The sequence below is a fragment of the Schistocerca americana genome, chromosome 8 (genome assembly GCF_021461395.2).
Source record: "Schistocerca americana isolate TAMUIC-IGC-003095 chromosome 8, iqSchAmer2.1, whole genome shotgun sequence".
NCBI lineage: Eukaryota > Metazoa > Arthropoda > Insecta > Orthoptera > Acrididae > Schistocerca > Schistocerca americana.
The window spans coordinates 121,704,238-121,730,512 of NC_060126.1; the positions used below are offsets into that span (position 1 = coordinate 121,704,238).

At 41.6% G+C, this 26,275-nt stretch overlaps 1 protein-coding gene across 2 annotated transcripts in view; it reads left to right on the top strand.

The window, feature by feature from the left end:
• LOC124544637 (coronin-6) overlaps positions 1-26,275 on the top strand; it is a 111,132-nt gene that overhangs the window by 409 nt on the left and 84,448 nt on the right. For both annotated transcript variants that reach the window (XM_047123248.1, XM_047123249.1), the window contains exons 2-3: positions 124-321; positions 9,385-9,539. In XM_047123248.1, coding sequence (XP_046979204.1) covers positions 124-321; positions 9,385-9,539 — 353 coding nt within the window. The remainder of the gene's footprint in view (positions 1-123; positions 322-9,384; positions 9,540-26,275) is intronic.

Genomic DNA, 26,275 nt, shown 5'->3' on the forward strand with positions numbered 1-26,275 from the left:
ATCTACTGTTGTCATGCGATACCGATAACTATACGTATTTGTGGTTAACAGTGTATTATGTATGATCTTAATGAAAGCCAACAAATTATATTGATGTTCGTATGTACTGATTCTGCTTTTCAGATGTCTTTCCGTGTGGTAAGAAGTAGCAAGTTCCGTCATGTATACGGATCTGCTCTGAAAAGAGAACAATGTTATGACAATATTAGAGTGTCAAAGTCATCGTGGGATTCCACTTTCTGTGCAGTAAACCCAAAATTTTTGGCGATCATTGTTGAATCGGCTGGTGGCGGAGCGTTCGTCGTCTTACCTTTGAGTAAGGTAATTCATTTTAATAGGTTTCTGGTTCTCTCGCACTTTGATAATGAGTTTTGAGGAAGGATGTGTCAACACAACAGGAAACCGCTCCCCTACTTTTGAGCCAGTGTGTGTGTGTTGATAAACGACATGTCACCGTTCTACCAGACTTCTTAGAGATACCTTTAGCTTTGAAATAGCAAGTTGTCGGTGTACTTTACGAACTTAGATTTTTTTTTTAATGGTAATGCTTTGGTATGCAGAGGAATCGGCGATAAGGGATTCAGTATAGAGAGAGAAACCTTAGTGCTGAATTCTTAAGGATTCTCAACGCTTTTTTTAATAATAAAGACTTTCATCTGTTGCAACATACTGGTGTGTGTGTATTTTTAGAATCATCTCAAAATATATGCTTACTGAATGCATGCTTCCTTATGGAATATTCCACTGATTTAAATGCGAATGAAGTGTAAAGAAGTTTAAATTGCTTTAAGGTATCCGGGAATGATTGTCATAAATTAATTTTGTTTTCCATTTTCATGCAAAAGCACAGAGCACTGTAATTTGAGACCCGGTTTTATATGTTGACAAACTAATCGCTTTGCAACAGAAAATATAGAAGGTGGCCTTATTTCTTATTGAAATTAAAGTATTGTTCATTACTGATAATAAATTTCCTAAACCATGCTGTAGGTGAATTCTACTTGGAAAATACCAAATCTCCAAAAAATAAAAGGAATGAGTTTAAGTCCCCATCAGACAATAATGAATTAGAATTTGTCATTTAGTTAAATCAAATAACATTAGTGCTGCACCTCCCACACAACTTTTTTAAAAATACTTTTCCAATTAAGTTATTGTCTGTAATATACAGACTTGCAGTTTACAACACAGTAAACCATAGCTTTTCTTGAATCTGGAGTGAGGATATATAAGACCAGCAGTTGAATAAGTAAAATGGATTGAGGATGAAGTAACTTTCTTCACAGCTAGGGTAATACTGTGGGAACACCATCAAGGAACAAGATAGCTTTGACATTGGACTGCAGGACAGCAGTAATACAAGGATAGGCATGATACAAATTTTAGAGTTATGGTTTTGGCACCTTGATAATTTCCATAAAAATATTACCAATGTGACAATCATTGTGAGTGCATTTTTTGCATACAAATCTGCAATGTGGCTTTTCCGTGATGTGATTTTGGATAAAGAATATTTTTTTTATCAAAATTTGATGTGTTAAGAATAATGTTTGTTGATTTGCTCCCTTAATAGCCTGAAGAATCCCACACGGCATATCAAATTTTCAGTAGGAACTCTAGAGTGTACAGATTATTAACCTATCCATTTTGACCCATGGTGCCATCAAAATGATGGCACTGCAGAAGTGTCAGATTCTACCTGTCTGCTTTGACCTGTGATGTCATCAGTATGGCGGAAATGGCTAGTTCCAGTGTATACTATATGGCGACAATATCATCACTACATGCACATGCCAACAAAGGCAAACAAAAATTAAAATGATGCAGTAATGTCTCAGTCCAAAAATAAAATGAAACTAACATGATAATAATGGAAAAGTGGGGGTTTAGGGTGGGGACAGGCTAAATATATAACAATAAAAAAAAATTACCACACCATCCGAAAACAAATGGTATTTAAAAAAAATTAAATTAAAACACTCTGCTACACCAACAATACAGGAATCGGACATTTCCCTTGACCTATACAGGGTGTTACAAAAAGGTACACCCAAACTTTCAGGAAACGTTCCCCACACACGAATAAAGAAAGGATGTTATGTGGACATGTGTCCAGAAACGCTTAATTTCCATGTTAGAGCTCATTTTAGTTTTGTCAGTATGTACTGTACTTCCTTGACTCACCGCTGGTTGGCCCAATTGAAGGAAGGTAATGTTGACTTCGGTGCTTGTGTTGACATGTGACTCATTGCTCTACAGTACTAACATCAAGCACATCAGTACGTAGCATCAACAGGTTAGTGTTCATCACAAACGTGGTTTTGCAGTCAGTGCAGTGTTTACAAATGCGGAGTTGGCATATGCCCATTTGGTGTATGGATTAGCACGGGGCAATAGCCGTGGCGCAGTATGTTTGTATCGAGACAGATTTCCAGAACGAAGGTGTCCCGACAGGAAGACGTTCGAAGCAATTGATCGGCGTCTTAGGGAGCACGGAACATTCCAGCCTATGACTCGTGACTAGGGAAGACCTAGAACGACGAGGACACCTGCAATGGACGAGGCAATTCTTCGTGCAATTGACGATAACCCTGATGTCAGCGTCAGAGAAGTTGCTGCTGTACAAGGTAATGTTGATCACGTCACTGTGTGGAGAGTGCTACGGGAGAACCAGTTGTTTCCATACCATGTATAGCGTGTGCAGGCACTATCAGCAGCTGATTGGCCTCCACGGGTACACTTCTGCGAATGGTTCATCCAACAATGTGTCAATCCTCATTTCAGTGTAAATGTTCTCTTTACGGATGAGGCTTCATTCCAACGTGATCAAATTGTAAATTTTCGCAATCAACATGTGTGGGCTGACGAGAATCCGCACGCAATTGTGCAATCACGTCATCAACACAGATTTTCTGTGAACGTTTGGGCAGGCATCGTTGGTAATGTCTTGATTGGGCCCCATGTTTTTCCACCTACACTCAATGGAGCACGTTATCATGATTTCATACGAGATCCTCTACCTGTGCTGCCAGAACATGTGCCTTTATAAGTACGACACAACATGTGGTTCATGCACGATGGAGCTCCTGCACATTTCAGTCGAAGTGTTCGTACGCTTCTCAACAACAGATTCGGTGACCGATGGATTGGTAGATGGAAGGTGGATGCATGTATCCTCGCTAACGGAGGACATTTTGAACATTTCCTGTAACAGTGTTTGAAGTCACACTGGTACGTTCGTGTGTTTCCATTCCATGATTAATGTGATTTGAAGAGAAGTAATAAAATGAGCTCTAACATGGAAAGTAAGCGTTTCCGGACACATGTCCACATAACACCGCTGCTATCAATACCTACATCTCTGAAATGTGGAATCACACATTTCTCTTGACCTACATAGCTCAGTCACGGCTATTTGTACAAAAAAAAAAAAAAAAAAAAAAAAAAAAAAAAAAAAAAAAAAAAAAAAAAACAGCATCTTCAACTCCAAAAAGTAGTTAACCAAAACGCCAACAACTCAAAAACCCAAATACCCCATATTCACTACATGAATTAAAACACGGCCGACCTACCACAAATTCACAATAGACAAAACATCACAGTGACTGTGGAATAAAACCAAAACAAAAATTGCTTACCAACAGAAGCCTACGGCAATACCATCTGGGTTGGCCAAGGTGCACACGGCACCTCTATTGGTCTATTGTTTACGTGTTATGATGCTCAGTGGGATTTTGTGTGTTATTGGGTCAGTGTTATTTACTGCATGTGTTGGTGGTTGGTGTTTTGGTATCGGCACTTGTGGTTGGTTTATGTATATTAGGGAAAGTACTCGATTTCAATTTTTTTGCTATTGCCAGTTGTATTTGAGCTGTATAGGTCATGGGAAGTGACAGGTTCCAACGTGTTGTCGTAGCTGTGTGTTTTTTGGTATTGTGAGCCGCTGTTGACCTGTATAGGTCAAGGGAAGTGTTAGATTCCAATTTTTGTTCTTTTGAATGTTGGCTTCGTGGTATCAATAGTTGTGGTGTGATTATAATGTATGGAGTAGTTGGTTTTTGTTTTGTGGTATCGACAATTGCGGTTGAGCTATGTAGGTGAAGGGAAGTGACCGATTCTTGTCGATATTGTAAATGTAGCAGAATTTAGGAATTTTGTGGTGTTTTTATGTCATCGTTTTGTGTGGTTTGGGATAGTGGTGTGTGTCAGTATGTGTTTATATTTAGTTTGTACCCACCCAAAAAAACCTAATTTACTGCTTTGGTCCCATTAGTTTGATTGTATTTTTGGAGGGAAATGTGTTGGTTGGTTTTATATGTATTTTCGTGTTTGTTGTCGTGTTTATGTAAAGACATCATAGGTGCCATATTGGAGACATTGAGAATGGTCGTTTCCGCCCTATTGGTGACATCATTGATCAGAGTAGATGGGTGGAATCGGACTCTTCTGGACTCCCACTCACCATATAGCAGAGATGCTGAGTTGCAAATAGGCACAACAAAAAGACAATCGGGAAGTGAGCTTTTGGCCAATTGGCCATTGATACCTTACCTCTTCTTGACAAGTTGTCTGTAATCATGGTGATATGTATATAATTATAGTACCTGTGATAAAAGATGATGGGAGGAAAAAAGATCTTGATGAAAAAGATTGTGTAATAATAATTGTGGTGGAGGCTGTTACTTAGACTGCAACGTATGTTGCGGTTCTGATTTTAGTATTAACACTCTACTGATGCAAAGCATAAACACTGCATCTGTTCAATTTCAGGTTGAGGTTTCTTAGGTTTTCTTGCTTGTTTGACTGGTGATATATTTTTAGTGAATAGGCAGTTCATTTTGGCACATTATATTTTAATGACTGAGCCAGCCATTGTGCTCAGTGTAGTGACCTGAAGTGTGCTCAGGGCATCTGAAAGAGGTTGCTACACCTAGATCAGAATAAGAAAGTGACTGGCATTTGAGCATGGTAAGGGGGGGGGGGGATGATGATGATGATGATGATGATGATGATTCACAGTTTCATACAAGTGCAGTGTGTGTCTGATAGCAGCAACCATTTGGTTCCATACTCATGATGTTCATACATCCACTGTTAAAGGGCAGTATTCAGTTAAATTTTCGGTATCCCTAGTAGTCCTATCACTTCCCTGAGCAATTTCACACTGAGCTTCACACATTCCTTAAAATAAACGTATCACACAGAGAAACAAAGCATATAAGAACAAAACACAACAATTACATTAAAGACTGCAGTTTCCATCCACAATCGACTATAACTAGTAGCTGAGGTAACAGAGCGGTATGACAACTGGGCTCAGACAAAGTATGGTCGAACTTGTGCTCCAGTTGGTTGTTGCTATGGCAGCTGCCCTGTAAATAACTTGCTGTCAGTCACTCTATTATTCTGACTCACATATAGATCAGTTGTGAAAATGTTATGCATAGAAGTGTGGTTTTGACCTTCTGTGGAAACCTGGAAACATGCATGCAGGGGGACTGATGACCTTCGCTGTTTAGTCCCCCTTAAACATCCCAACAACCACCACCACATACATGCAATCCATCTCTTACTTCCCCTACATCTTTACGATTTCAAAAGCAACAGATACACTCGAGACAAATATTAACAAGAGCAAAACACCTTAAATATTAACATCAGCCAGTATTTGACATGTTTGTAATTTTTTAAAAAAAGCAAAACTTTCATCAGTCTGAAGATTGGTTTGACCACCACAGTTATTTGCTAGGCATGGTCCTGTTGAGATGGTACACTGTTGTATTCCTCTGAACTTTGAATTGACTTACCGAGCAAACTGTAGGGGGGAGACCTATAGTTTAACATGAACTTCAAACCTAGCCGCAACATAGCTTTTTTCCCATTAACCAATGTTGCCAGAGGTGAAAGCAGTTAAAAGTGACAGAAAAAAATTATAGAACTGGCTGAGAGATCAGACCCCAAACCTTTGGATCAATAGTCTGGCACTTTTCATATCATTTGCAGGTCATAAATCTTTCTCTTGCTGTACATAAAATATGCTTCCAATTGCCCATTTTAATTAAAAATATTAATAGAGACAGATAAGTAATGAACAACAAATATTTTTGCATGATTTAACGAGTGATTGAATTTCAGTGGCTGATAATTAGATAACAATATTTTGTTGCAAATATTCCCTTTTGTGTAACAAAATACTGTATTTGCTTCACTTTCATCTATCACAAGCTGGGATATTACTTTAACTGTTCGGAATGCCAATAAGACTTATAATAAAAAGGTCTTGCCTACTGCACAGTCAACAAAGTTTGAAATAATGTGAATAATTGAAGTGTCAAGACATAATTTTTTAGTTTGCATCACCTAGGATCAGCATAAGAGGAGATAACGTAGTATCCAGAAAACTAATGATGTTTGTAAGATGGGATACAAACCTGTGCTTGTAGACGATGGTAAAAACCCCATGTTTCACATATTTGATGGAAGTAGTCCATGCCATTACAGAAGAAATGTGACTCATCACATAAATCTTAATTTTCAGCCTTGTCAAAAAATTTGTTGGTGCTAGTGTAAAAGAAAGTTTCACTATTTATAAGAACTGCAGTAAGAAAACTGTAAATTTGTTTCTTGAAAGTGGTTGTATAACCTTACAGGTAGAATGTTTCTACCTAGGAAGTTGAGATAGTGTCAAATTAGAATCGCAGTTTAGCATTTCAGTATGACCATCATGTAATGTAAAAGTTAAGAGCAAGAAGAAAGTAAATAAATATCATATCTTGTGCAGATGTGAGATAACAAAAGATGATGATGAGGAGGAGAGGAAAGCACAGGCTGTCAAATAGTTATAAGCATGAACTTAATGCAGACACAGTGTAGACAAAGTGAAATGGAAAGGCTAAAATGAAATTTGCGATTCCACTCGTTGGCTTTGACTCGTGATGTCATGATGGTTGCACCCTTGTTTCAAATGTGTACAAGATGGCAACCATTACATCACCCATTAGACCTGCGAACAAACATAAAGATCACAAGAAATATTTCTCCAGCAATAGAACGAAAGTAATGGGACACCCATGGAAAATACGATTTTTCTGTCGAAGGCAAACTAAATATATGACTCTAAGAATGAAACCATTCCAAAACAAATAACTCAAAAATCTAGCGAACAAAATTCCCGACATTCAACACACACACACACACACACACACACACACACACACACACACACACACTCTTCGAAGCACAACCACAAAATACTGCAGCACGCCACCTACAACTGACCTGACAAAAAAACACTGCACTACCATGACATCCCCCAACAAAGTTATGTCACAGATCAAAGCACACAGAGGTGGAATAAAAGTTTTGGTTGACCCAGTGGAAGAATCAGTTGAATGGAAAAAAGCAGAAATGGGGAATGAAATATTATTGAGTGGTGACATGGTGATTGGGGGGAGGGGGGGGGGGGTGGAAATATGTTCAAAGTTAGCAATAATAGATATAATGAAATGTAAAAATAACTGTTTGTTGGAAGAGAAATAATTATAAACACGATAGAAGGATCCACTTGTAATTCAGTGGCTTATAAGATAAAGCTGCGTACTGGATTCAGAAAACATATGTTTGAGATGTATTTGGGAAAGAGCTCTTCGTTTCTCTCCACTGAGCTATATTCTGATTTAAAGCAGTTGGGATTTGATAGTTGCCTAGCTGGACTGCTCCTGGCACCGATATGCCAGTGATGGCAGTATTGGCACTGTCAGCTTCAACTGTGTTGCTACTTTTGGTGCATTGTGCATGCCAGATTTCAACTGAGAAAACTTTTCAGTTCCCAGTTTTGCCTGTTTACAGAAGCACGTCACTTTGGCTCTAATTAAAATTAGTATTACATGTTTGTCCTACTAGAAGATGCTGTAGAGATCTGTACCATACGTGAGTTTCAGAATATTTGCGTGATTTTTGGTGGAGACATAGACTCGTAGGTGACCTCACGTTGCTGTAAAGAGAAGTACACTGTGACAACTTTGGACTCTAAATGGTAAATGTTGATTAACTTGAATCAGACAATAAAATCAAGTACATTTGATTAAATAAGAATTAGTAATACATAAATAAATAAATACAAACTTAGGGGAGTTAGATATGCTATACAAAGCATAAAAAATAAAGAAATAAATAAAACTTGAAGAAACCATGTATTTAATAGATTGGGTATCATGTAGGGTGGCAGTGTAGAAGCCATAATACCATTGCAGTTGTTAACTTGCCAAATGATAGTGCTACATTGGTTTTGCAGTATTGTGAAACATTTTTACAGTAACCTGCCCTTCTGAAAAGTTATTGCAAATATGGGAATGACCTTATGTTAAAAAGAAAAAATCAACAAATGTCTGCATAATGGACCATTATCATCAGTGTGTATGTGACAGTTTAGTCAAAGCATATGTAATACCTTTATCAAATTCCTTTGGTATAATTAATATCACTTCAGATACAGAAGATACCAAGTACTTTCTATAGTGATTTCTTCCCACTTGGGGGACGGGGGGGGGGGTTAGAGGCAGAGTCAGTGTTATTTATACTGGCTCACTGATTTAATATGGTTTTTATAGACTGATGATGATTTAAATAAGAACTATCAGTAATGTTCTTGGATAATTCTACAAACTTTTCTACAGATGGTCAGCACAACTGCCTTTTGCAGTTATCAACAAAGCAAGGAGTGCCATAATTAAAGGTCCCTCCCCCTCCCACCCTATCTCTCTCTCTCTTACCTTAGAAAAATAATGTAATTGGGTAGATAAAAAATTATCTACTCACCAAGCGGCGGCAGGAGAACACACACACACACACACACACACCAAAGTCAAAGAAATTTGCAAGCTTTCAGAGCAAACGGCTCCTTCTTCTGGCAGGTGGGTTCAAGGAGATAGAAGGGGGATGAAGGAAAAGGACTGGTGAGGTGTAGGAAATTGGGAGAATTCAGAAAAGTCATCTAGATCTTTGGATCATGGGAGACTTACTACCTGCCACTTGGTGAGTAGATTTTTTATCCATCCGCTTATATGTATAATATATTTTCAATTACATTATATTTCAAAAATTGATTATTTTTGAGTATAGATTCTCTGTATCCTTTTTTTCCCACTATTATCATATTGTACTTCACAGTGGTTGTAGCTATATGTGAGAAATGGGCATGTGCACCAACTTCATTAGCATCTCAGTTGCTGCAGAAATGTAGTTCAGTTTTGTTTCAGTTGTATTATAGATGAAATGCATGGCTATTTTCAGCATGTTTCATTTTTAAGGATCTTATTAATCATTCTTGTTTTTCATAATGACGTCTCCATTAGTTGTTGACATAACATTTAATTGAATCTGCAGGTTGGTCGCATTGCAGCAGACCATCCGTTGGTTGGTGGACATAAGGGGCCAGTCCTAGACATAGCATGGTGTCCACACAATGACAATGTTATTGCTAGTGGTTCAGAAGACTGTGTTGTCAAGGTGTGGCAGATTCCGGATGGTGGTATCTCTAGGTGAGAAATGTTAAGCTTCAATATTAAAATTAAAACAGTGTCTTCTGGAACCACTAATTTTTCATAGTAAGCCTAATCTTTCTCTGAGGGTCATAAAGATTTTACTTTTTTATTGACTTCTGTGAGAAATGTAAATGGGAAATTTGTAGTAGGTAAATAAAGTTTATAACAGTGTAGGAAGGATAGATTACTATTAACCTCTTGGAGCATATGGGCCTATTGAATTGCAGATAGGCACAATATAAAAGAATGCTAAATATTTAACATTTTGGGCAAAGCCTTTCTTCCAAAGTAGAAATTCACACAAGCACAACTCACACATTTGTGGCCTGTCTCTGGGCACTGGGGTCCAACTGTAACTGCATCCTACAAGCGAAGCAATCCAGCTGGGGGGTGTGGTAGTGAGTAGGGAAGAGGTAAGGGCTGGGGAGGTGGAAGGATAGCTGTGTAGAGGTGGGAAAGATGCTAGTGCTGCCTGTGGGAGCATACAGGAATGTGGTGGGGACAGTGTAAGGCTGGTATGTGCATCATCTGTGAGCTCTGCTGGGAGGTTGAGGGGGAGACAGAAGTAAAGAAGGGGGAAAGAACCATATAGGTGTGTTGGTGGGATAGAAGGATTGCGTGTAGCATGGGAGTCAAAGCAGTGAAGGAAATAGGTAGGTACAAGACAAGGACCTTGGCTAGTCCCTGCCCTCCAGATGGGCCTTTGCTCATCTCTGTTCTCCACCTGCCTACCCTCTTCCCTGCTGTAACTCCTGTATTATACTCATATCTCTTACACTGCCAACACACCTACATAGTCCTTTTCCTTTCCCTTTCTCTACTTCTCTCCTCTAAGCCCCCCTGCACCCCTCGCATGACACAGTCTTCTGATGCTGCATCTAACAGCCCTATCCTATCCACACAACATCCCTGCATGCTCCTATAGGTAACATTAGCATCTTCCCCCACCCTTACCCTGCTATCCTTCCCCACCCCTGAAATTGTGATCCACCAAGCTACTTAAAAAAAAAAAAGGTTAAAAAAAGGTTCCCACAGTCCACTGTAATGTTAAATCTGCGTACGTTATTTCATTAGGTATAAATGCCTCATTTTGTGTTGGTGGTTGTGGTGGTGCTGATACTGGTTCTGTTTTAACAGATACTATTTATTTATATTGTGCTTTAGCAATTTACTTATAGTGTATGTACCATGAACATATGTATTGCCTGCTTGCAAAGAAATCACCAAGCTGACCTGACGCCATAAAACAAAACAAAAAATCCAATTTATCATTCTCTTTCCCATATTTGTAATGTATCATATTCCTCTGTGTATTTTGTGTACACTCCTTCATGTATTTTTAATTCCACCTACATGTTCTTGTGATGTGCAGACAATGCGAAAGTAGACTGTGGTTTGACTAAAAGTCATTGTTTTAAATACAGGTTGTTTCTCAGGTGCAGAAGTGAATATGCAAAACAATAGGTTCAAATGTCTTCTCTCTGCTGGGTGAAAAAAGTGGCAGTAATTGACCAGTTATAACATGTTACAAATTAAGTAGTTATAAATCTACATCTGCAGTCTGCAAACCACTGTGATGTGCATGATAGAGGGTATGTCTTGTTTTACCATGTCTTATGCTTTCTTACCCTGCCACTTGCATTGGAGTGCAGAAGGAAAGACTGCAGGGTAGTTTCATCACAAATCATACAGGACATGTCAATTCATGATTATGAATTTCCATGGAAAAAATATGTGGTAGACTTCTATATCATATGTGTTAAGAAATAAAATAGTTTCATTTTATCTTGGGTTTTGTGGATGGTACAGTCCTTTGAAAAACGTGAAGACAACTCTTAAAACAGCAGAGAACTAAAGGGGGAAAAAACTAATAACCAAAAGTATTGGAGACATGGCAGATGTTTTGCTTTAAAGTTTAGTACATGCACGTGCACACTGGCTTTCTTTTAACTTCTAAATTTATGAAGAAAATACTAAAATTTTAATATTTTCCTTTTTCATTTCTTGCTTTCTAATTTGAAAGCCACAGAATGCTAACTTCTTGTAATATTACCAGATACAACTGATATAATTATGAACAATATCTTCTCTGCTCCAGCTATCTGTATTGTGTAAATATTTAATACTAAAAATTTAAAAAATTACATTTTTGTGTGTTTTTGTGAATTAGCCACTCAAAAACCTCCATACAAAACTTGCAAAAATTGCACAATATATTGTTTGGTTAGTGTGTTAGTAGTTACTGCCATCAAAGTGGGCAACATTTTTCTGTGTGAAGAAAATTTTTCAACATCCTGCATATTTCATATAATTGAATTTCTAGTGTAAAATATGCATATCAAACTATTGAGTTGTAAAATATGTACATCGGTAACTGTTTCCAGCTCTTTTCCGTTTATAACGAATGAGTGAGAACTTGCACATGAATTAAGTTGAGTTTCGTGTTTAGTTTGTACTTTTTATTAGATACAGTGTCACTATGTCAGTGAGGAAATATTGTGAAAGGGTGAGGTGTGTGGACTATGGTATGAAAAGACAAAAGAAGGTTGTATGTAAGAAAAGTGAAAAGCACTTTGTAATTGTTGCAAATTTGTCAGAGGTATTGCAAAAATATCTCGGTCCCCAAGTAACTGTGTAACAGACACACCCATTGTGCAGGAATTGCTGTACTTGCTACCACAATAAATATAGTGATAACCTATCTGAACGATCACCATCATTGGATTGTGAAACTGAAGAAGACAATGCAGATGTTTATATTCCTGGGTGTGAAGGTGTTGTGGCTCTGAATGTTAGCATTTCTGTTGTAGCCCTTAATATGTCCCCACTTCAACACCCAAGCAAGATAAGTAGTACAGAGTATTTACAAAGAAAAGTGGAAGAATGTGAAAAAAGTTTTGCACAAGCAACATCTTCAGAACGTGGTGAAGTGTATAATGTGGATTGAGTTTTTGCAGAAGCTGAAAATAGTGACATGGGCACCCAGTCTGATGTGTGTTTTCAAAACCTAAATACTGCTATCTTGACAGCCATCTTTATTAAGAAGGTACAGTTACTGACTTCTATAATAAAGAATGGAAAAGGTATTTGGGCATGCCCAGATTCCTACTGTGGGCTTCAATTGCATGATGATATTCGTAATGTTGCTTTGGAATATTATCTAAGTGATGAGAAAGATTGCAGCAGGCACAGTCCTAATCAGGCTGATGTTTTTTCTGTTAGTGAAAATGGTGAAAAACTTAAAATGGTAAAAAGACATATGACAAGATCAGTAAGAGAAGCATATCTCTTAATGAAAAATGAGAACTAAAATTTAAAAATTGGTCTCAAAATTCTACTCCTTGTAACAGAAATGTGTAAAATTACAGCCAGTGAAAGAAGTATTCATATGTATTTACTGCACTGATTTGCAACTTATTTGTTTCACCATAAGTAGTGTCACAGGCAAGAAGTGCACAGAGTTGGACCTTATTCTTTTGTGTATATGTCAAGAGCCACAAGATAACTGTTGGTTGCAAGAGTATGCATTGTCTCCTGGTCCTGAAGGAGTGACCATTGAAGCATTACAGCTTCAGAATACTGACAGTCGTGTAACCTGTGCATTGTGGGAGGGAGGAGAGTTGGTGAAGAAGGCAGTGGAAATAGGGAAGTTTGTTACTGTGGTTAGACATTGGGTCATGAAATGATTAGCTCATCATCATATCTGCAAGATTTAGAGACAGGCCATAGCAGAAGTGGAGTCAGCCACATCCTAAAATACTGACACATTATTTCTTCATTTTGACTTTGCTGAGAGCTGATCTGTTGCTTTGCAGAATGAAGTTCAAAGTTACCACTGGCAACACATTATAAGTGTTGATATTCACTTCCTTGGAACATCACACTGTTTTGCTATTGTCAGTTATCTTATTCATGACAGTGCACATGCACACTATCCTGTCAGTATGATAATTGATGACATAGCATCTAGAGGTGATACATTTCCTAAACATTTGTATGTGACTGATGGTGCAGCATCTCATTTTAAAAACTGCTTTCAGCTTTATAACTTTGAAAACAGTATACAAGAATTAAGACAAAAAATGGATTATTTTCAGCAACAGATAATGGAAAAAGTGCATGTGATGGGGTAGGAGATCTGTGTAAAGATTTTGCAACAAGATTTGATTCCAGCATAAAGCTGTTGATGCTGTAAGAGAAGCTGCTGGATTTGTACAGACCACTTCAAAAGTACTATGAACTATGAAACTCGTACTTCTAAATGATAGTACATTTGGGGAATCGCGTTAGAGAGAGAGAGAGAGAGAGAGAGAGAGAGAGAGAGAGAGAGAGAGAGCGCAGAGAAAATCAGAGTGGTCTACTATGAAGCCAGTGGTAGTAATTCAGCCAAGGCACTGCTGGGTCATTAAACATCAAAGGAACCAGGGGTCGCTATTCATCCATCTCCAAATCTAATCAAATTTGGTGTGGAGGTTCTGTATGGTCTTTGGTGGCTACATACCAAGTTTTAGTCAAGTATCTTCAATGGTTGAATTCTTAGGGGATTTTAAAGAGAGGCTACTCACCTCTGCATCATGTACGATGGTGCGAATGTGCCATGTTTGCTAGGCTTTTTTAAGAGTTCTAGCAGACATTTGGTCATTTGCTTTAATGTACATAGACAACTTTTTATGCTGAATCACACCACAGAAAAAATTAGGGATTTAGCCATACCTAAATATAGATACAAGCCTCTAAAGTGGCTAAAAAATTCGTCACACTATTCTGAGAGTTATGGTTTGAACGACCCCTGCTACTTTTCGTATGAGCCAATCATGCCAAAACTTCAGATGGGTATTCCTACCCATGATGTCTATATGCCAATCAAATTGAATTAGTAGTGGATGCCTAAATGAAAAGATGTGTGTCTGCAAAGTTGGCTGAAATTTTCTAATTGCAAATTTTAGGGCACTTTTTGGAGACAATATCTCAACTGTGTCTTCTTCAATCCTCTTTCTTGCTACAGCTGGAAGAGGCATGCTTTAAGCTTTCAAAGAAATGTTGTTTAATTTCTGGATCTTTCAGTTTGACAAGTAAGAATATGTTTCAAAAGTTATTATCTTAGCACTTCAAGAAGATCGAAAAATCAAACATTTAGCTCATTGTGTCCCATAATTAATTATTTTTATTTAACTGTATAAATCAGTTTTAAACATTAGTTTAACACATTATATAAAAACAAGTATAGCGCAAAACACAGTAAATTTGCAGAACAAAAATACTAGAGTCAGTTCCATTTTTGCTTAAGCACTTCCACAATTTTGTCAACTGTATCGTTTCCATGATGATGATGATGATGATGATGATGATGATGATGATGGGGCTTCTAAAGTCATGAAGATATGTTGCTCAGGAATCCAGCAGGTACGTTTAGCAGTTGATCAGTGGAAGGAACGACCAAGGCTGTGTGGATGCATAAAGCTGATGAGGGCGTCTTGTTCTTCATGTGAAACTTCATACGTTTCCAATCCATCAAAAATTGCCATACATACAAGTAATATACTGTCCTGATTGTAAAGTTGGAATTGAGACTGTTGTAATTCCTTCATCTGTTTCGAAGGTGTTAACTGTGAATGATGTAGCATCATTGGAAACTCTGCTTACTTTGAGCTGATTATTAATTAATTGATTTTATGTTGTTCCAGATACTATATGTCCCACGGTAAATCTTGTTTCTTGATCTGAGTTGATTTTTTTCAATTTCTTCTTTTGATTCATAAAGCTTTACACCTTTACTATCATCACAGAATTTGAATAAATCGTATGGAGTCAATATTTGGTTATCTTAGGCCCTTTGAAGACTAGCAAATCCTGCATGTTCTTTTGCTGTTCCCCCCAATGCCATCAAGGCAATTTACCGTGGCTTGTTCCAAAATAATTCCATTTGTCAGTGATGCCAAAATCCTTTTTGTGCAGGCATTAACTGATGAAATTTTTGAAATTCTTATATTGAGCAGCTGAATCATCACAGAAGTAATAAATGTCCTTAAAGTATTCAGCCTTTGTCTTTAAATATGCTATCAACTTTATTTGAAAGGTATGGGCAGCAATGGTATTATGACAGAACAGTCACTGACCATACGAATGCTAATACTCTGATATTCTTTGCCATCAAAATAGACATCAGATGGATGAAATGTGGCCTGAGTATTCCCCCAATGTAATCCTTGCACAGTATCCTGAACAACAAATGAATAATTCTCAGCAAAAGCCATCAATACAATTAATTCAATTCGTGCAAGATTTCTTTTTACCTACTTAAGAAACAAATTTTGGTGTTCTGGCACATGTGATGGCTTCTTAAGTCGGCAATTTTCAAAATCAATGCCCCCATGAAATCTTCAACAGTTCTCTGGCAAGTCTCCAATGTGTGTCTGCCAGCATGGACCCATTGCTTGTATTCCGTGGTTTCTTCAGGGTCATAGTCTTTAAAAGAGTTTTCAAGAAAAGCATCTAGTTGCATTTTTCTGGACATTCCTCACAGTGTTGGAGTGTTCAATTTTTTGATTCCAAACTGCATACAGTTTTATTTTTTTTTATATCAAATCCTTTTAGCCATCTTGAATGGATGTTGCTGAAGCCAACATTAATTTGACATTTTGATGAATTGCACCTACACATTCAGAATGTGATCCAGAAGCACCAGCTGTACTACATCAATTCTGCCTGAGCTCAAAAAATTTTGAGAAGCTTAGTTCATTTCCATATTGCTTACGATAAGCAATGAACATTTCTTTAAGGTTACAAAGGAGGAGTTGTTTCTCCTTGTGAATCTTTCCCCATTTATTCTTACTGCAACACATCCCGTTTTGCCTGGGCATAAACGAGAAAACTCTTCATCTTCAAAGAAAGTGAGGACATTTTTCCCCTTTTTCGTTTGCAGGTGTTGCCAAAATCCCATCTTTAGTTTCCTAGCCTTCTTCACCATCTTAGTTGAAACAGCAAATTCTTTAGCCTTTTTTTTCAGTAGTGCAGCTATTTGGGCCAGGGTCAAAATTTGAACTTTACTGCTATTGCTTGAAGTCTGAAGTTTAATCTTAAGTTGCACAATTAAGATGTCCATACCTTTACATTAATGGAACTCTTCCATTTGTATCTGAGCAATAACTACTTGGCTTATACCAGCAGCTGTGGCAGTTACCTTAGTAATGCTGCCTTGGGCTTGTCCAATTGAATCCCTTTCGCTGATCCGTTGAAGCTTTAATAGTCCAATTGATGATAATGAAATGTTAGCAGTAAAGCAAGCATCAACACCACCCATGTCTTCAGTGAGTGGTGATTCTTGCTTATCCTGACGGGATGATTCTTTTTGGGCGTTTCATGTCTACATTTGGTATAAAATTTCTGGACAAGTTTAAAAACTTCATTAGTCAGTAACTTCAACCTATAGGAGATTGCCATGTTTACTGGTATTCAAGCCTTCCTGGTTATATATTTTTCTTTACCAAATGGGTTGCAGAAATTGTGCAGGAATTGAAATTTTGTTGTCAATAAGGCATTCTGGTATGAACAAATTTTGGCATTTTCAGTAAAACCAAGCCCAGACCTACAGTGAAGAAGCTCCCTTCTCAGTTGGTGACATTTCCTTGATTGTAGTTCCTTCTGGACATGATATATAGCAAGAACAGTTCTACACAAAATGCAGCCTGTTATTGTGTGTGAAATGCAGATATCTCAGTATAATTTATAAGACTTCGTTGTGAACAGTTTCATTTCTTGTGTGTATGACAGTCAGTGGTGGATGGGACAAATAATTAGCCTCTCTTGTGAGTTGCAAGATGTAACAGTCTCCTTTATGACACCTCGTGATCTGACAAATTCTTTCAAATGGCCATTAGGAACAGATCAGTGTTCAGTTTCCATTTCCCAAGTACTGCTCTTGTTGGATTATCATTGTCCATGTGCAAATTCAACTCAGCTATACAAGTTCAGTGAGGAGCAGATGGGGGGGGGGGGGGGGGGGGGGGCGCAAATGAACTCATTTTAACAGTGCAGTGTTGATTTGTTACAGTATAGGCAATTTTAATTCATGTAATGCCATAAGGAAGTAAAAGCAATTACAGAAGCAATAAAAGTTTGTGAATAATAGTTTTGTATTATGTTTACTCAACAGATGCAGCAGTGTAACTTTTTAAGTGTCCAGTGCAGCTAGATCTAACATAAAAAAATCTAAAATTTTGCACCTCTTAACATTGCCCACTTTGATTGTACCTTCAGAAGTGCAGTCACCAACTAACATACCATGAAATTTTTAGAATATTCAGAATGGGGGTTTCAGAGAAAATAATTTACGAAGAATCAAAAACTTTCAGATTCTCCCATCTTCATGTAGAAATATTTTGATAGTTTAAGAATTTCAGACATTGATGTCATAGCTGACAGAGGTCTTTCCACTTCATAATTTTCAAGACAGTTAACATCCTCTGACTATTCATATTTTCAAAACATAGATTTCAAGTTTGTAAAAAGTTACAAATTTGCATAGGTCAGTCTTAGAAATTAAAGGTGGAAAAAAAAGCTCAGCAGTGTGTTTATTACATCTGATAGTATTGTGAACAAGGTTTTCATTAAAAATAATTGCAGATCTCTGTCACTTGTAGTTTTTTATCACACTTTTTTTTTATTTTCCCTTTTATTGCACCATTTCACGTACTTTCATTTAGAGAGGTCTCTAACTTAGTAACAAATCGTCAGAAAATCAAAATAGTTTAGTTTTTGAGAGGTGCCTTGTGAAACTTCAATGCGTGCACACACACACACACACACACACACACACACACACACACACACACACACACACACACACACCATGTGATCAAAAGTATCTGGACAACCCCAAAAACATAAATTTTTCATATTAGGTGCTTTGTGCTGCCACCTACTGCCAAGTTCTCCATAGTGACCTCAGTAGTCATTAGACATCGTGAGAGAGCAGAATGGGGCACTCCGCGGAACTCACGGACTTTGAACATGGTCAAGTGGTTGGTTGTCACTTGTCATACATCTGTACGCGAGATTTACACAGTCCAAAACATCCCTATGTCCACTGTTTCCGGTGTGATAGTGAAGTGGAAACTTGAAGGAGCACATACAGCACAAAAGTGTAGAGGCCGACCTGGTCTGTTGACTGATAGAGACTGCCGACAGTTGTAGGGGGTCATAATATGTAATAGGCAGACATCTATCCAGACAATCACACAGGAATTCCAAACTGTATGAGGATCCACTGCAAGTACTATGACAGTTAGGCGGGAAGGGAGAGAACTTGGATTTCATGGTCGAGCAGCCGCTCATAAGCCACACATCACGCCGGTAAATCCCAAACGACACCTCGCTTGGTGTAAGACGATTGAATTGTGGAAAAATGTTGTGTGGAGTGACAAATGACAGTACACAGTGTGGCTATCCGATGGCAGGGTGTGGGTATGGAGAATGCCCGGTGAACGTCATCTGCCAGCGTGTGTAGTGCCAACAGTAAAATTCGGAGGCAGTGGTGTTGTGGTGTGGTCATGTTTCTCATGGAGGGGGCTTGCAGCCCTTGTTGTTATGTATGGCACTATCACAGCAAAGGCCTACATTGCTGTTTTAAGGATCTCCTTGCTTCCCACTGTTGAAGAGCAATTTGGGGATGGCGATTGCATTTTTCAACACGATCAAGCACCTGCTCATAATACACGGCCTGTGGCAGAGTGGTTACACAACAGTAATATCCCTGTAATGAACTGGCCTGCACAGAGCCCTGACCTGAATCCTATAGAACACCTTTGGGATGTTTTGCAACACTGACTTCCTGCCAGGCCTCACTGACTGACATCGATATCTCTCCTCAGTGCAGCACTCCGTGAAGAATGGGCTGCCATTCCCCAAGAAACCTTGTGGCACCTGGTTGAACGTATACTTGTGAGTGGAAGTTGTCATCAAGGCTAGGGGTGGACCAACACCATACTGAATTCCAGCATTATCTATGGAGGGCGACACACAGGTGTCTGGACACGTGTGTGTGTGCTTTGTGTGTGTGTGTGTGTGTGTGTGTGTGTGTGTGTGGACAGAGAGAAATCGCTCTGCCTAAATACATCTGTGCATTCTTTAATTAGTCCCTGCATGAGGAAGGGAGAGGGGTGCAATGTGTAGGCAGTTGTTGCATGAGGGTGAATCAAATATAATGAAACCTTTTTAAAATATTTTTTATTTGGTTGTAACATTATAATTGCAGGTAATTTATGTTCAAGTCATCCTCCTTCTGAAACACATTTTCCAGCAAATGGGTAACTTTGATATCCCGTCATCCTAGAAAGAAGATAGTAATGTCCTCAAACCCCAGCATCACTGTTGAACCTCTGACCTACCAGGTCTCTTACACCTTGCCAGGTTTCAGGGCACAGATTGTTTGTTCCAATTGTTTATCACATATTACGGTTAAAAGAGGGGCTAAGTCGGCCATAAATTCTGGATAGAATCTGATAGAAATTCCATCGTGCCTTGGGTCCTATTTCATTTTTAGTGATTTCAGCTGTTCCTTATGTCCAAGACACTAATACCTGTATCACATCTTTACAGTGATGCAAGAATTAAACTGAAGCACTTCTTCTGTATCTTCCTTTATAATTTAAAAACTAAGTTTAATGTTTCTGCTTTTGCTTTGCTACACTGTTTTAGTCCCTGTGTCATCTGTGAATGCATATTACCGGAATTTCTTTGGGTGTTTTGAATTCCTTTTCAAACCAAAACCTACAGTGATGTTGTGTTACAGCCATTGATTGCCTCTATGGTTTCCAGGCAGCACTGACAGCAGCCTTTTGCACCTAACTGAAAGCTGATTTTAGCACTGCTAGCTGCAGATGATCTTCTTGTGCTATATGGTGTATAGTTTTGTTTTGTATAGGTAGGGAAATGAAGATATGATTGAAGATATCAGCTCCTTCTATAGTGGCTGCATTGGCCAGGAGATAATGTGGATGATGCTCTCGCCCTAGCATAATTGGCTGTCTTGGGCAGAAAATTTGGGTACAAGAACAGATAGAGGGGAAGATGGGAACATAGGAAGATACAAGCTGAACCAGGTTCATTGTTTCACATGTGTATCCAATAGCATTGTGTTGTACAGCATACAAAAAGTAATATGTCATTAGCAGAAAGCGCAACATGCAAAAGTAAGTGCGAGAAGATAACAAAATTTGCACACAGGACTGTCAGTAAAATTAAAATGAATCAGAGATAAGTATGGAGCTGTTGCGAAGTTGGGGGAAGGGGGGTTAAAGATAAATAAATGATCTGGAACTAAGAAATTTTTTATACTCAAAGTATTGTGGGGTTGTTGGTGTCTTTTGACAGTGTTGGTGAGGTGGGATGATCTGACTCATTTTAACTCCCCCCTGCGGGTTGGGGGGTTAGAATAGGCCCGCGGTATTCCTGCCTGTCGTAAGAGGCGACTAAAAGGAGTCCCAAATGTTTCGGCCTTATGTGATGGTCCCCTCTCGGGTTTGACCTCCATCCTTCTAAATTATTCCGAAGAGTGAGCCAATTGGGGAAGGGCGCCTTACATGGTGCACAGTATCCGTCGTGCATTGAGACCTTTAGCCGGCTTTTTCGTCGTTGCAATGGTGTCCCGCTCGTTTTCCATCTCTTGGGCGAGGATACGTCCCTGGGTGCGATTACCACGCTGCACTCTGCAGTGTTGCTTTTAACTGCGACGACGACCTTGGACATTTTTGCACCTAAGATCCAGCACGGTAGCCAGTCCATTGTGGTGGGGCCGCCATGTACCCTGTTGGTTGTAGCCCCCTGGCTCTACTGATGCCTGCGCCGTTAATTCCCCACGTATGCCAAGGAGTAGATGCCCATCTCCCTGGGGCATCAGGACTCCCGGCAATGGCCATCCTGCCAGGTGGCTATTGCTGCGGCTGGGTGGCGCCCGTGGGGAGGGCCCTTGGTCGGAGTAGGTGGCATCAGGGCGGATGACCCACAATGAAGCGTGGTACATCATCTCTCGCTGGCGGCCAGCCACCAGCAATCTCTAAGCGTTCGAAGGCTCATTTTAAAGCTAACATTTATGACCCCAAATCGATCCCATCCCTGGCCACACCATGGGAGGAATGAAAGGCAATGAATGACAGTGACGTGTATTCGCCCAGGTATCTCGTCTGCACCAGAGCTGATGGTGACTCGTTTCTATCTGTGAAGCCTCAGTTCTTTGTAGAGCATTTAGAGGACAAGTTTGGGGAGGTGGAGGGCTTGTCCAAAATGCGCTCTGGGTCAGTTTTGATAAAAACGGCATCCTCTGCCCAGTCACGCAGGTTACTTGCTTGTGACAAGTTGGGGGATGTTAACGTTACCATCACCCCACATAAGAGTTTAAATATGGTCCAGGGTATTATTTTCCATCGGGACCTACTTTTGCAGTCTGATGATGAGCTGCGCGCCAATTTAGAGCGCCGAGGTGTACATTTTGTCCGGCGCGTTCATCGGGGTCCGAGGGACAATCAGGTAGCTACCGGTGCCTTCATCTTGGCCTTCGAAGGTGATACATTACCAGAGAAGGTCAAGGTGATGGTCTACCGATGTGACGTCAAACCCTATATCCCTCCCCCGATACAGTGCTTTAAGTGGTGGAAGTTCGGTCACATGTCCTCTCGCTGTACTTCTAGCCTCACATGTCGAGATTGTGGACGCCCATCTCATCCCGATACTCCATGTGCTCCGCCTCCCGTCTGTGTCAACTGTGGAGAGCCTCATTCCCCTTGCTCGCAGGACTGCAGTATCTTACAGAAAGAACGCAAAATCATGGAATATAAGACCCTGGACCGACTGACCTACACTGAGACTAAGCGGAAATTTGAATGGCTACATCCCGTGCGCATGATGTCATCTTATGCCTCCACTGTCACTACTGCTCCAGCTCCTTCAGCTGCAAGACATACAGTCAGCTCTCAGAGTCAGAGGACCTCACCTGCCCCCTTGACGATGGGGGCCCCTTCTCTCGCTGTTGCTCCCACACCATCTACCTCGGGAGCAGCACCCACTAAACCACTGGGGACACCAGTCCCCACTTCTAAGCTGGAGAAGCGTAAGTCTTCTTCGGCTTCTCTCGCTCGGAAGGGATCCCTTGGGTCACTCCCTTCCCAGGTTCCTACCAGCGGCACAGCAGACACCAACCAGTGGCTGAAGAAGCCACAGGTCGCTGGTCAACGGGCTTCGCGATCCTCTTCGGTCCCGGAGACTGACTCCAATAAGCCCTCTCAACAACGGCAACCAAAGGAACAGCGAGAGAAAACGACTTTGAAGACACGTAAGACAAAGACACCCGCGGTGGCACCTACTCCGCCGCTACCTAAAAGCTCTGCGTCTGAGGATGAGGTGGAGATCCTTGCGTCCGCTGAGGACCTCGATCTCGCCGGTCCCTCAGACGCAATGGATAGCACTTGCACGGGTGCTCCATCGGAGGCAGCAGGTGACCCAGCGGCGTAATCTGCCTTCCCAGTCCTGTCACGCCTTTCTCCGCCATGGACAATACCATCCTCCAGTGGAACTGCAGCGGTTTCTTCCACCATCTAGCTGAGCTCCGCCAACTTATCAGCCTTCACCCTTTCTTCTGCATTGCTCTTCAGGAAACTTGGTTTCCAGCAATGCGAACTCCCGCCCTCCGTGGCTATCGGGGTTATTATAAGAACCGAGCAGCTTATGAAAGGGTGTCTGGTGGCGTCTGCCTCTATGTCCTTCACACTCTGCACAGCGAGTCTGTCCCTCTCCAAATACCTTTAGAGGCTGTCGCTGTTCGGGTGTGGACGCCACAGGCTGTTACCGTCTGCAATCTTTACCTTCCATGGGATGGTGATGTCTCGCAGCATGTCCTGGCTGTGCTGATAGCCCAATTGCCACCACCTTTCTTGCTATTGGGCGACTTCAACGCCCATAACCCTCTGTGGGGTGGGTCAGTGGCAACAGGTCGAGGCGCCACCGTTGAGCATTTATTGTCGCAGCTCGATCTCTCGATTTTAAATGATGGTGCCTTCACACACTTCAGTGTGGCGCATGGCACATACTCCGCCATTGACCTTTCAATGTGTAGCCCTAGCCTCTTACCGTCTGTCCAATGGAGTGTGCATGACGACCTGTGTGGTAGTGACCACTTTCCGATCTTTCTGTCACTACCACAGCGTCACTCTTCTGGGCGCCCTAGCAGATGGGCTATGAATAAGGCTGACTGGGACTTATTCTCCTCCACTGCCACTATTGAGCCTCTCTCTAATGATGACATTGATGCGGTGGTTCAATCGGTCACCACTGGCATCGTTACTGCCGCCGAATCTGCCATTTCCCGTTCCTCTGGGTCCCCTCGGCGGCGGACTGTGCCTTGGTGGTCGCCTGAGATCGCTGCAGTGATTAAAGATTGCCGGCGGGTGCTACAGCGTCACAAGCGACATCCCTGCATTGAACACCTAATCACCTTCAAACGGCTGCGTGCATGGGCCCGCTGCCTTATCCGCCAAAGGAAGCAGGAGTACTGGGAGCGGTAGGTGTCCACCATTGGCCTCCATGCCTCTCCATCGCAGGTCTGGGCCAAGATCCGACGCCTCTATGGCTATCGGACCCCTGTCAGTGTCCCTGCGCTCTCACTGAATGGAGCAGTTAGTACAGACTCCGACGAAATTGCCAACAGCTTGGCAGAGCATTTTGCTCTTAGTTCCGCTTCATCCAATTACCCACTGGCCTTCCGCTCCATTAAAGAGCGGATGGAGCGTCGGAGCCTTTAGTTTCGCACCCACCACCCAGAATCTTACAATGCTCCATTCAGTGAGTGGGAATTTTGCAGTGCCGTAGCCGCTTGCCCTGATACTGCTCCTGGGCCAGATGGCATCCACTGTCAGGTGCTGAAACACCTTTCAGTGGACTGCCAGCGACACCTCTTCGATCTTTACAACCGTCTTTGGGTCGAGGGGGAGTTTCCGTCGCAATGGCGGGAAAGCATTGTCATCCCCGTTTTGAAACCTGGAAAGAGCCCTCTGGAGGTGGACAGCTACCGTCCGATTAGCCTCACCAACGTTCTTTGCAAGTTGCTTGAACGGATGGTGAGCCGGCACTTGAATTGGGTACTGGAGTCTCGGGGCCTTCTGGCTCCATCTCAGGGTGGGTTCCGTAAAGGCCGCTCCGCCACCGACAATCTGGTGAGCCTGGAGTCGGCCATCCGTACTGCCTTTGCCCGCCGTCAGCACCTGGTCGCTGTCTTTTTCGACGTGCGGAAGGCGTACGATACGACATGGCGTCATCACATCCTTTCTACGCTTCCCGAATGGGGTCTTCGGGGTCCTCTGCCGCTTTTTATCCGCAATTTTCTGTTGTATCGTACCTTCCGCGTGCAAGTCGCGGCCTCATGTAGTTCCTCCCACGTCCAGGAGAACGTGTGCCTCAGGGTTCTGTTTTAAGTGTCTGCCTGTTTTTAATCGCAATAAACGGGCTTGCTGCAGCGGTGGGAAATTCTGTCTCTGCTTCCCTGTATGCTGACGACTTCTGCCGTTACTACAGCTCTACTGGCATTGCAGCTGTTGAACGTCAGCTACAGGGCGCTATCCGCAGGGCGCAGTCTTGGGCTGTCGCGCATGGTTTTCAGTTTTCGGCTGCCAAGACCCGCGTTATGCATTTCTGCCGGTGCCGAATAGTCCATTCTGAACCGCGGCTTTATCTTGCCAACGAACTCCTTGCTGTCGTTGAGACCCACAGGTTTTTGGGTGTAATTTTTGATGCCCGGCTGACTTGGCTGCCTCATATTCGGCAGCTTAAGCAGGCGTGTTGGCGGCATCTAAATGCTCTGAGATGCTTGAGCCACACCAGCTGGGGCGCCGATCGATCTACCCTGTTACGGTTCTACCAGGCGTTAGACCAGTCCCATCTGGATTATGGGAGCCTGGCTTATGGCTCTGCTTCCCCATCTGCGTTGCGGGTGCTGGACCCAATACTACACAGTGGAATACGACTTGCCACTGGTGCCTTCCGCACCAGCCCTGTGGACAGCATACTAGTGGAGGCAGGTGTCCCTCCCCTGCGGTTACGGCGCCAACGTTTGCTGGCCACTTATGCTGCCCATGTTTTTAGCTTGCCCAGGCATCCAAACTATCGTCTCCTGTTCCCGCCATCGGTCGTCCATCTGCCAGAACGTCGGCCCCGGTCAGGTTGTACGATCGCAGTCCACGTGAAAGAGCTTCTCTCCGGACTTGGGGCTTTACCTCTTCCGTCTCCTTTCCGGGCACGTCTGCATACACCCCCGTAGTGTGTGCCTCGCCCTCGCCTTCAGCTGGAATTGGCACAGGGCCCGAAGAACTCAGTCCCTCCGGAGGCTTTCCGCCGCCGCTTTCTTTCCATCCTCGCACTGTATCAGGGTTCTGGCATTGCGTACACTGACGGCTTGTTGGTTACTGGTTGTGTCGGTTATCGGTTTACTCTAGGGGACCATTCCGAACAATGTTCATTGCCGGCTGGCTGCAGCGTTTACACTGCTGAGCTGGTCGCCATCTTTCGTACCTTAGAGTATATCCGCTCCTGCTCAGGTGAGTTCTTCATGATCTGTAGCGATTCCCTGAGCGGTTTACGAGCCCTCGACCAGTGTTTTCCTCGTTCTCGTCTGGTGATGGCTATCCAGGAGTCCCTGCATACTCTTGCGCGTTGCGGCCGCTCTGTGGTCTTTGTTTGGACACCGGGCCATG